Raw genomic sequence first — 10,368 nt, forward strand, 5'->3', positions numbered from 1 at the left:
CAGAGCAACTGAATCAGACTTTCTGGTGTGGCTTCTATATTTTCCCGAAGTTCACCAAACAGTTTTTAGAGCAGAGCTGTCCAGTGCTTATCCAAGCTGATTCCTCCCCCCCAGCAGAATGGCAGAGCAAAGAGTTTTTGCAGATAGATGGAGCCATGGGATTTTGGCAAATGGGCTGTGAGTGGAAGTGACATGTGTCACTTCCAGGCAAGGACATTTCATTGCCATTGCAAGATCTCCCCCCACCCCAATATCTGCTGCAGGGAAAGGGTCCAGTGAAGATCGTTGAGCCTCACAATCCCAGCAGCCTGGCTTACTAGTTGTCCCAGGAGGACAGTTGTCTTGGAGCCACATGGTCCTCTATAAACCCCAGTGGTTCGAAATACGCCTCTGTGGTGTTAAGCCCCTGAGATCTGGGGGTTGTTTGTCGCTATAGCACAACCTGACCTGCTCTAACTAACACAATGCTGAATGCATGTACAAGCTGGGAAATCACCTCTCTATAGCATTCAGTACAAAACAAAACCACAGTAGCTGTTTGAAACTAGAATATAGTGACTATTTGGAAATCATAGGAACTATCCAAAGTGGAAAAGACAGGGACAGAGGAAAGTAAGAGAAATCAGTCTCTTAGTCTCTTGAGTCTCTGTGGCAAATCGCCCCTAAGAACACATTATACATTTGTGACAGCGGGATAGAAGCTCCATGTCCTACGAGTCCTAGAAGGTGCAACACTTGTCCAAGAGACAAAACAAGTGGGTGATTTCGAGAAAGGTGTCCACAGAAACCAGCCTCTGACATGGCTGGAGAGGACTCAGTGGTGGGAGCACACAGGTTGGTGGGCTTCATGTTATTTATAGCATAGCCACAGGACAGCCCCACTGTGAGGGACTGAGCAATCACTACCCCTCAGGCTCATCCCCAACCAACATTCTCACATTTCCACTCAAACTGAGGAGGTTTCTATTTTATGCTGGGAAGATATCCAGTTAGGCTGGAAAGTTCCTTATAAGCAACTGCTTTAAAGACGGAATAAGGATGTAGAACATTTACATTGCCAAGGCCAAGGGCAATACATGAAGGAAGATGCCTTCTAAGAGCAGGAGAGGTTAACCATTGCTAGAAGGAAACTGTCTGTGAGAATCATCTAACCAGAGCAGAGATGGGCTTCTAGATCAGATTCTGAGGAGCTGGTAGCTCACAGGGGAAGGGAAGGGGTGTGTGTGTGTGCACCTCACCACACCATTGTCCCCCAAGACCTGGATCTTTCAGTCAATTTTTCCCCCATCCCTTCAACCAATGAACAGTTGTTAAACCTCTACACTACACAGGACGTTAAACTAGGAACCAGGGCCAAGAACTATGAATGTCTGTCCATGCACTCAAGAGATTTACCATCTGGCTGGGAAGACAAAACACACACAGTGGAAAATAAATAGTAGCAGCCAGTTTTCTATATTAAGTGACAAGTGCACTGTATAGATCCTGCAGGTCTGAGTGTGTGGAGGGCAGGTGGGGTGAATGTGAGCCTCAGCAGAGCAAACATGTGAAACCATCATGGTCACCAGAGGGACCCGCAACGTTGGTTGCTTGAGCTTAAGAAGGGGCACTGAGAAAACAGGACTAGACCGGGGCAAGGGCTACGTGGCCAAAAGGAAGGTGGAGATGGTGATGGCCTGTTGCACTTAGATGTAACCACGCCCTCCCTAATTACATTAATACATTTTAAGCCATCCAAGCGATGCATTCATTCCTCTACACAGCCTCTCCTCCTGGGTCCCCTGGCCCTGCACAAGTCTTGAGTTCTTCCTTCTCCTACTTCCTGTCCACAGAAGCCCCTCAGAACCCACAGAGGTGGCTTAAAAAACAAATGCATGCAGTAAAGGGAAAAGAGAATAAACTTGAATCCCAGTTTCCCTACTTCCCTACTTGATGCCGACTGAAAACCACTGACCATAACAGAGCCCTCCTGAGGAGTCAATGAGATGGTGTGGTGACCCACACACAGCATCTGGGAGAGTGGGTGCTCAGTCAGTGGGAGTTATGGCAAGGCTCTAATTAGAAAAAGAGAAATGTGACCATTTGCAGTCTGTTTCCCCCAGAAACAGACTGCTCAGCAGAGACCCCTCGAGATAAGAAAGGGGTCCTGCTCAGCAGAGACCCCTTGAGATAAGAAAGCTATCATGGTGACTAACATCTCTGGCATGCTAACCTGGTGCCAGGCATGCATCTGAGCCCCTTTACAGATCTGGTGTCATCCGAGCCTCCTAATCCCCGCTTTGGACTGATAATGACTTCCAAAGACAAGCCCCAGTCCTAATCCCCATATTTGGAAAAGGACTCTGCAGATGGGATTAAGTTAGGGATTCTGAGATGAGGAGAAAGATCTGACACACACACAGTCGGTGATAGGAAAATGCAGGCAAACAAACGCCAGATCACGCCACCACATCCAGCAGCTTCTACCCGAAGCTGAGTCAGTAAACAGATCCCCCCTTAAAGCCTCCAGAGGGAGTGTGTTCCTGCTGACATCTTCTTTGCAGACTTCTGCCTCCAGAACGGGGAGAGAATAAATTCCTGCTGTTTTAAGCCACCCGGTTTCTGGTAATTTGTTCCAGCAGCCGCAGGAAACACCTATAGCCCCAAAGAGAGTACTATCATTATCCCACTTACTGATGAGCATATCGAGGCAAAGAGAGATTCAATTACTTACTCAGTTGGTAGAAGAAGAATCGTAAGCTTGTTGGTGGATGCAAGAACCCACACACTTCCCCCAGCAAGCGAGGCTGCCTTAGCATCTCTGTTAGACCACTGCTTGGCTACACTTAGCTAGGGAAACCCACCTTGGGCTTTCCAGTCCCCCTGACCTGGGACAGGACCTCTGTCACCCCCCTGCTTGGCATGGAAAACCTTTATGACAATGCCTGGAACAGAGTAAGGACGCAAGGATGGTTAGCTACGCTGTCTGTGAGTTCTCCCAAATGCTACTAACCGGGACTTGGGACCCCACTGTCTGGAGGTGGGAAAAAAAATAAGAGGGGGACTAAGTGGGTGTTTGTGAAGATGAGAAACAGAGAGGACTGAGGTAGGGGAGGTGGCAGGGACTGCTTGCTGCCTTGCAATATTCATGTTCCCTTCTTTCTTAGTAAGAGAATGAAATCCTGCTTTTACTCAGAAACAAAAGCACAAAACTAAAAGACTATATTTTTAACCCCCTCTCCCCCCACTTTGTGGCTTCAAGTATCCAGTGAGATATATGTAGAATTGGTTGTATGGGGTTTCCATGAGATCCCATTAAAGGGCTAATGGGCTAATGCAGCAGGAATTGTACCCTTTCTACCTTTTCCCTTTGTCTCTTCTTCCTGGAACATAGACATGAGGGCTGGAGTTCCAGCAGCCATACTGTGACCATGAACTTCCTTGAGGAGTAAAGTCACATGATCAGGATCATGGGTCAAAAGTATGGAAGGCCCCCAAATCCTATCATACCACCTGTCCCACCAGTCTTGGACTGCCCACCTCTGGGATTCTTTTGTAAGAGAATACAGAAGCTTAATTTGTTTAAAGCATTCTATTCTGGTCTCCACTGGCAGGCCAAATCAATCACTATCTGATGTAGGGAATAACAGCAGCCCCAAGACATTCATATGGCATCAGATCCAGCACATGATTTTTTCTGCTGATCCAACAGAAGTTGAGATTTGAAAGTCACCCTCTAAGATCAAGCCCAGATGAGATGGTCCCCTTCCCTTTATTTCAAAGCTTACAAAAGATTCTCTCTTCCCTCACCTGCTTCCCTTCAATTAACTGGCTCTTCTTTCAGATAGTTATGTAGCTCTTATATAGGTCTCCCTTATGCCCATCTTGGGTCTGCCTCAAAATCCTTTACCATCAACTGGGCTGACGCAGTGATACGGTTACATAAACTCCTTAACAGACCCTACACGTTGGGGTTTGAGCAGTGGTCGTCCTCACTCACGTCCAGGGGTAGTTCTGCCGGTGAGTTTGCACCCTTGAAAACCCCACATTCTACTGGGAAGAAAAATCCTGCATGTGTGTTAGTTGATTAATGAGGTCTTTGGTGAGAATTGTAGCTTTAAATAAGGTGACCCCACTCTGGTTCCATTAAAGACTTGGCTTTACCACTGAAGCACAGGAACACCTTAATTAAGCCCTTTATGAGCCAGAACAGGACAAGCATGAATGGATCAAATGCTGACACCATCCCCAGGCAAATCAAAGGAGCCCAGTGTCCCCATTAGGCCCAAGGGGGAACAGGAGGAATATATTCATCTGGATAATCTACTTCTAAATAGAATATAACTCCCAAACTTTATGCTTTCTAGGAAATATGAGTGCCTACAGTCTCGATTATATTTCTGAAATCTATGATTAAGCAAAGGTACCCAGACGGAAAATTAAATTATACCATCTGACTGCTTTGGAGCCTTGGCAAAATGATCCCAATTTATTTCCTATCCAATCCTTGTGAATCAGGATTTATTAGGCTCTCGGTACTGCCTAATTTTGGTTTCCAAGCTTTTTTACAACACAGACACTTTGGCACTCACCATTCTGTTCCCCTCAGTTTTGCCATTCCCGTAGTCAAAGATTAAGCAACTGGAATAACTATATGGACATAGTGATTCGTTTTTAATAATTCCAAATGAATAGCCTTGTGCTCAGTCCTCCATGGATTACCGTCACCACCAAAGCTTGGGGGAAGGGGGGGACAAAATTAAATATACTCTGGGCCTCCCTCTCTGCCATGATGGTGCTTATCTTTCAGCTGCCAGAGTGACCAGTGGGTACATCAAACACCCACAGAGCAATGCAGGGAGAGGGAAATGCTATGTCTAAGGCTTAAGGAAGACACCAAGTTCCTTGATCGGTGAGGAAGGAAACAGATCAGAATAAGGCAGGGTTGTGGGGAAATTCTTTGTGCATGAAGAATTAGAGATAGTTCTTAAAGAACGGGTGGGTGGGGTAATGGATAAGCAAAGAAAAATATGGAATACTTCAAAATCTGTCCTATATCCCCACTCTCGGATCTTCTCCAGCTCTGAATCCTAGACTGAAAGTTTGCAAAATCATCTGTCTCTCTCACCATTGTAAAAATCTTTCTAGAACTGGAGAATCGGGTAAGATGTTCTTCATTCAGTTTCAAAAATTATTTTTGATTCCTTGGAATTACACTTCTCAAGTGACTTTAAGGATTATATTTCACCCCCTTGTCATACCAATTAATGAACTTGATGGTCAGGAAATTATGTGAGATGTTCAAGGTTTCACAGCAAGTTGGGGGCAGAGCAAGGACTTCTAAGTCAGGTCTTCTTATTCCTATTCCAGGCTCTTCCCACTGCTAGTAGGATACTAGGCACATGGTCCTCCAAATATTGGGCATTTGTCTGGGTCTGAATATCTTCAACAGTAGACTGTCCTCAGAAGTGCCAGAGGCCGAGTGAGAGGCATGGTCACGTTATCCAAGATGGCTCTTTGCTTCTGGGGAAATGGCACGAACTAGAATACGCACACTGAGCTCCATATGTCCCACAATTGTGACATCTTCCCCTGTGACACCTCTTGTAGCTGTGACACCTGGAAATCATGACATGTGTCCCATATGCTTCAAGCCTGAGTCAGCAGTGCCTTCTTAGGGACTTGCCCTGAGCCGCCTGCCACACGAGTATCATGGCTAATAAAAGCCACTATGGGCCATGTAACCCAGGCTCTCCCTTTCAGAGGCAGGAGGCAGCCCTGCGTAGACACCAGCTTCACACAGTTGGGGACTTGGGCATTGTGGGCATGACATCTAGAATGCCAGCTGTACTCCAAGGGCAAGAGTCCTCTCAACTGGGACCACACCATTTGTTAAAATACCCTACCCTAAGCTGACACCGAACTGTCTTAGTCATGCCTATTCTTTTTTTTTTCTTTTTCACCATAACTATTTTCAAACACTTTATTGTATGTTCTTCAAAGCACCATCTTCTGGCTGAAATAATTAATAGGGAGCCCCTAATGTCTTTCTGCACTCAGCTTTGTGAAAAGAGCATTGTAGCATTTGAGTATTTAAAGTACGTTGGGTTTTTGAATGAACCCAAATAGGTAACCAGTTTGGACACTGACACCAGTGATCATTTTCAACGTCTCTCTGGAAAGAGTGACCTGTGAGACTACATCTCCCTTTGGTAAGAATTGGGAATTTCTAGAAAGTTCTTTTTGCTGGAATCTCTGGCTGCCGTCACAGCTGCGTTTAATTAAGTGGGACAGGATCACCTCTACCAAGAAATGGGTTGCATGGCAGAAAAATTACTTTGGTTCCGCCTTTACTCTGTAAACTCCAACAAGTACTTAATCTCAGGGTCTCAGTTCCTGGTCTGAAAAATGGAAATAATACCTTCTGCAAACAATAACGAATTGAAAGTCTCTGGTGGAACTCCTGGGTCATAACAAATGCTCACAAATAGCCACACTGACATTTTAGGAGAAAGATAGACTTCTAAGCTCTTTACTCAACCACAGAGAAAGGCAATCCAATGTCTCATTGTGCTTAAAGACTGTATTCGCTGTGCTCAGCATACAAATCTTGGACAGTCTCATTCATGTTCACTAGCTGCCCACAATGACTGTTTTCCATGGAGCCCTTTATAAGGACATCGGAGCTCTATTCTAGGGAAGGTCAATCAATGGCAATTAGGGTAGCCTCTCAATCCCATATCCATTTGTCACAATAAAGATTGCCACAACCAATGGTCAGCACATATGAGATTGAAAGAAGTCAAGAGCTTTCTTTGGAAACAGGCCTCTGGACATTAAGTTTCCTGGAACAAAGCTTAAGGAAGAGTCTTTCTTAGCAGCCTGGCTGGCATGAGTTTCATCCTTCTTTAACCAAACAAGACTATGCCATCTTTGTATTGTCAGAAAAACCCAGAAGCAATGTGTCTAAGCAACTGGACATTTGGTCTTCTCCTAGGGCAGGGGGGCCTGGCTCTTAAAGACTTATTGGAAGACTCCATGGTATTCCTGAATCTTAGCAACTAACTTCATCTTTAGAAAATGGAACTTGGATTTTGAATGAATTGGGTTCTTCCTATCAGAAAGAAGCCAGAATACCTGGATATCCAACAGAAGTTGCCATAACATCTCAAAAGATGTTCTAAAAACCACAATATTGAAAGTATACATTATAGCTCCTGGGGCTGGAAGATGACTTAAGAGGGAGCTCCAGGGAACAAATAAGAGATTTAAGACACTGGACCCTGAGAGAGAAAGAAAGAGAAAGGGCTATTTTCTGCAAAAAATAAAAAAATCAGGGACATACAACACTCCAACACCATCTCACCCAGCTATGCCATGGGCCCGGGAACTAGAATATTGCCCTCAGATTGAAATAGTCGGAGCTAAAACAAACCTCTCACCAGTGAAGAAGTTATTTCTAAGAAGACTTGGGGAAACTCTTAAAATACCAGCCAAATCCATTATAATTGCACCTCGTTTAAACATTACAAACAAAACAAAACAAAACAAAACTTAACTACTTATAGCATACGTATCTCCAATTATGATGTTTCATCCCAAAAATAAAAACTCAGAAAACAGTGTGTGTTTTAACAGTGAAGATTTCCTGAAAATTCTCAAATGTTTATCCAAAGGGTTGCCATTATTATTATTTTTTTTTAACAAACATTTTTCCAGAACCCCCTGGAAATCCCTAATAGTGCTCAGTGAAAATTGTCCTTCTATAGTGTAAGCCATTGTTCAAAATACGTGGTTTTGTGTGTAGCACTTCATGGACAAGGCTCAACAAATAGAGCCAAGAATATCTCTTCCACATTCCATGCCCACCCTTGTGAGGGCTCTGCAAACAAACAGAAAACCTCTCCCCTGGGCTTACATCAGCTCACCCCCATTCACCCTCACTACCCAAGGACTATAATCTTCTCCACACAGAGTCAAAAAAAAGCGAACCCCGGAATCTGTGAGAACCCCCACTTTACTCACTTGTCATCTGAAAAACTTCCTCCAGTAACAACGTTCTTCCCTTGGGGTACATAGTTCCAGTATTCTTCCACAATCCCAATGTGGTATGTTCTGGTAACTGCGCCAACCAGCCCAGACAGACCCAGGAATGTGAAGAGAACGATGCAGTCAGCCTGCTGCTTCCGAGGCATTTGTGGATGTAATTCAGGCAAGCAGCCTGAGCAGGAGGCAACCCTGCCTGTCCCTCCCCCTCACTGGAAGCTAATTATAAATAAGGAATGAACAAGACCCGGCTCCTCCTTCTTAGGTAGCTTGGGGTTGGGACAGAGGCTGATAACTTGTGTAAGCAGAGCAAACGATGGGGGGGAGTTGCTATGACGACGAAACTTTTGCCAGCCATCCAAGAGAAGGTGTAACTGGCTTATTCATTTACTATCCAAGCCAAGCGGGCCTGTTTCTGTAAGTTTTGGTGCTCTGCTGTGACATTAATCATTCATCTTTGCCAGGAATGGCAGTGCCACAAGTTGGGCCGATGGGTTTCCTCCCTTCTTCCTCATTTTTTTCTCCACACCTACTACAGGAACATATTAAAATCTGAAAACCGGGCTGGCTGGAGTGGGGCATCAGGAAAACTCTTGCATGCTAAGGAAGGCTTCATCTCTACTGGGAAGGCAGGGGAGTGAGGTAATCACCCTCCGCCATCTCTGACTTGTTTTATGAGGCTACATGAAACAATCAACTCACATCATAAAGTTTGTAACAACATTGTAAAACCTCGCTAATTCTCCATTTGCTCATGCACCATCTCCCCCAAAGTCTCTCAAATCCTACCAGCAAAAATGAGGAGCTCGGTCACCCAGTTCAGCCAAAATTTTAGAGGTCATCACCCTCAGTGAGTTACCTTTGTAAGAAAGAATGGCAGTGACATGGGAGGAGTACCCTTCAGGCACATGAAGATAAAATTTAGTAGGTCTTTGAATCAAAAAGGCAAAAGAAGTGCCCGTTCTTCTCTGTGCTCTAATCTGTGACCTAGAATCTCAGTGTTGACAGAGACCTTGTCCGACTGTAGACAAGAGCCAATCTGATAGCCATTGAGAGTTGCTCTTGAGGCAGCAGCCACAGAGTAAGGAGAGAGCCTCCTGGCTTGGCTTTGAGGTTGGACAGGCCTGTGTTTGAATCCAGTCCCACCACTTGCTATTTTAGTGGCATTGAAGAACCACTCACCCTCTCTAAGCCCACATCGTAAAACAGGGTTGGAGGGATTGTTAAGATTTAAAGGATCACACAGGAACAAATACAGGTGACTTTGGGTTTGACGATGACTTTTTCAATACAACACCAAAGACACAATCCATGAAAGAAATAGCTGCAAAGCTGAATTCAAAAAATTAAGAATTCCTGCTCTATGAAAGACGCTGTCAACTGAATGAGAACAGAAACTACAGATGGGGAAATATTTTTGCAAAAGACATATCTGATGAAGGATCTAAAACATATGTTATCCAAAACATACAAAGAAATTTTAAAACTCAACAATAAGAAAACAAACATCCTGATTAAAAAATGGGCAAAAGATCTCAACAGACATCTCTTCAAGAAGATATACAGGTGGAAAATAAGCACATGAAAAGATGCTCCACATCATACATCATCAGGGAAATGTAAATTAAAATAATGAGATACCACTACACAATGGCCAAAGTCTGGAATGTTGACTACACCAAATGCTAACTGTGAAGCAACAGGAGCTCTCATTCATTGCTGGTGGGGATGCAAAGCGACATAGCCATTCCGGGAAGATAGTTTGGCAGTGCAAATGGAACATTCTCCAGAACTGATTACATGTTAGGCCGCAAAACAAATCTCAATAAACTCAAAAAGATTTTTTTTAACCTAAGCATATGGCACACATTACATATATTACGATTTCATTTGTCAATTATACCTCAACAAAACTAAAAAAAAGAATACTCTTACCATATGATACAGCAATTATATTCTTAGGTATTTACCTAAAGGACTTGAAAACTTACATACAGACAAAAACCTCCATGTGAATGTTAAACTTTGAAGCAACCAAAATGTCCTTCATTTTGTGAAGTATATAACATAGTATATATACTATGTTATATATACTATATATAACTATATATAACTATATATACTATATATAGTATATATATACTATATATAAACATATATATACTATGTATATATAACATAGTATATATATTATGTATAAATATATACATATACATATATACATAATAGTACATATATACATATACTATGATATATAAATATTATATATTATATATACTATAATATAATATATAATAATATAATACTATAATATATATACTATATATAAACATATATACTATG

The 10,368-nt window shown here is 43.2% G+C and overlaps 1 protein-coding gene across 1 annotated transcript in view; it reads right to left on the reverse strand.

Annotated features, from left to right (window-relative positions):
* Nucleotides 1-8,174, reverse strand: part of HEPHL1 (hephaestin like 1) — an 85,853-nt gene extending 77,679 nt beyond the window's left edge. Inside the window, exon 1 of the mRNA XM_032358246.1 lies at nucleotides 8,005-8,174. Coding sequence (XP_032214137.1) covers nucleotides 8,005-8,174 — 170 coding nt within the window. The remainder of the gene's footprint in view (nucleotides 1-8,004) is intronic.
* Nucleotides 8,175-10,368: the final 2,194 nt, after the last annotated feature.

This window comes from Mustela erminea, chromosome 9, assembly GCF_009829155.1.
Source record: "Mustela erminea isolate mMusErm1 chromosome 9, mMusErm1.Pri, whole genome shotgun sequence".
Lineage (NCBI taxonomy): Eukaryota > Metazoa > Chordata > Mammalia > Carnivora > Mustelidae > Mustela > Mustela erminea.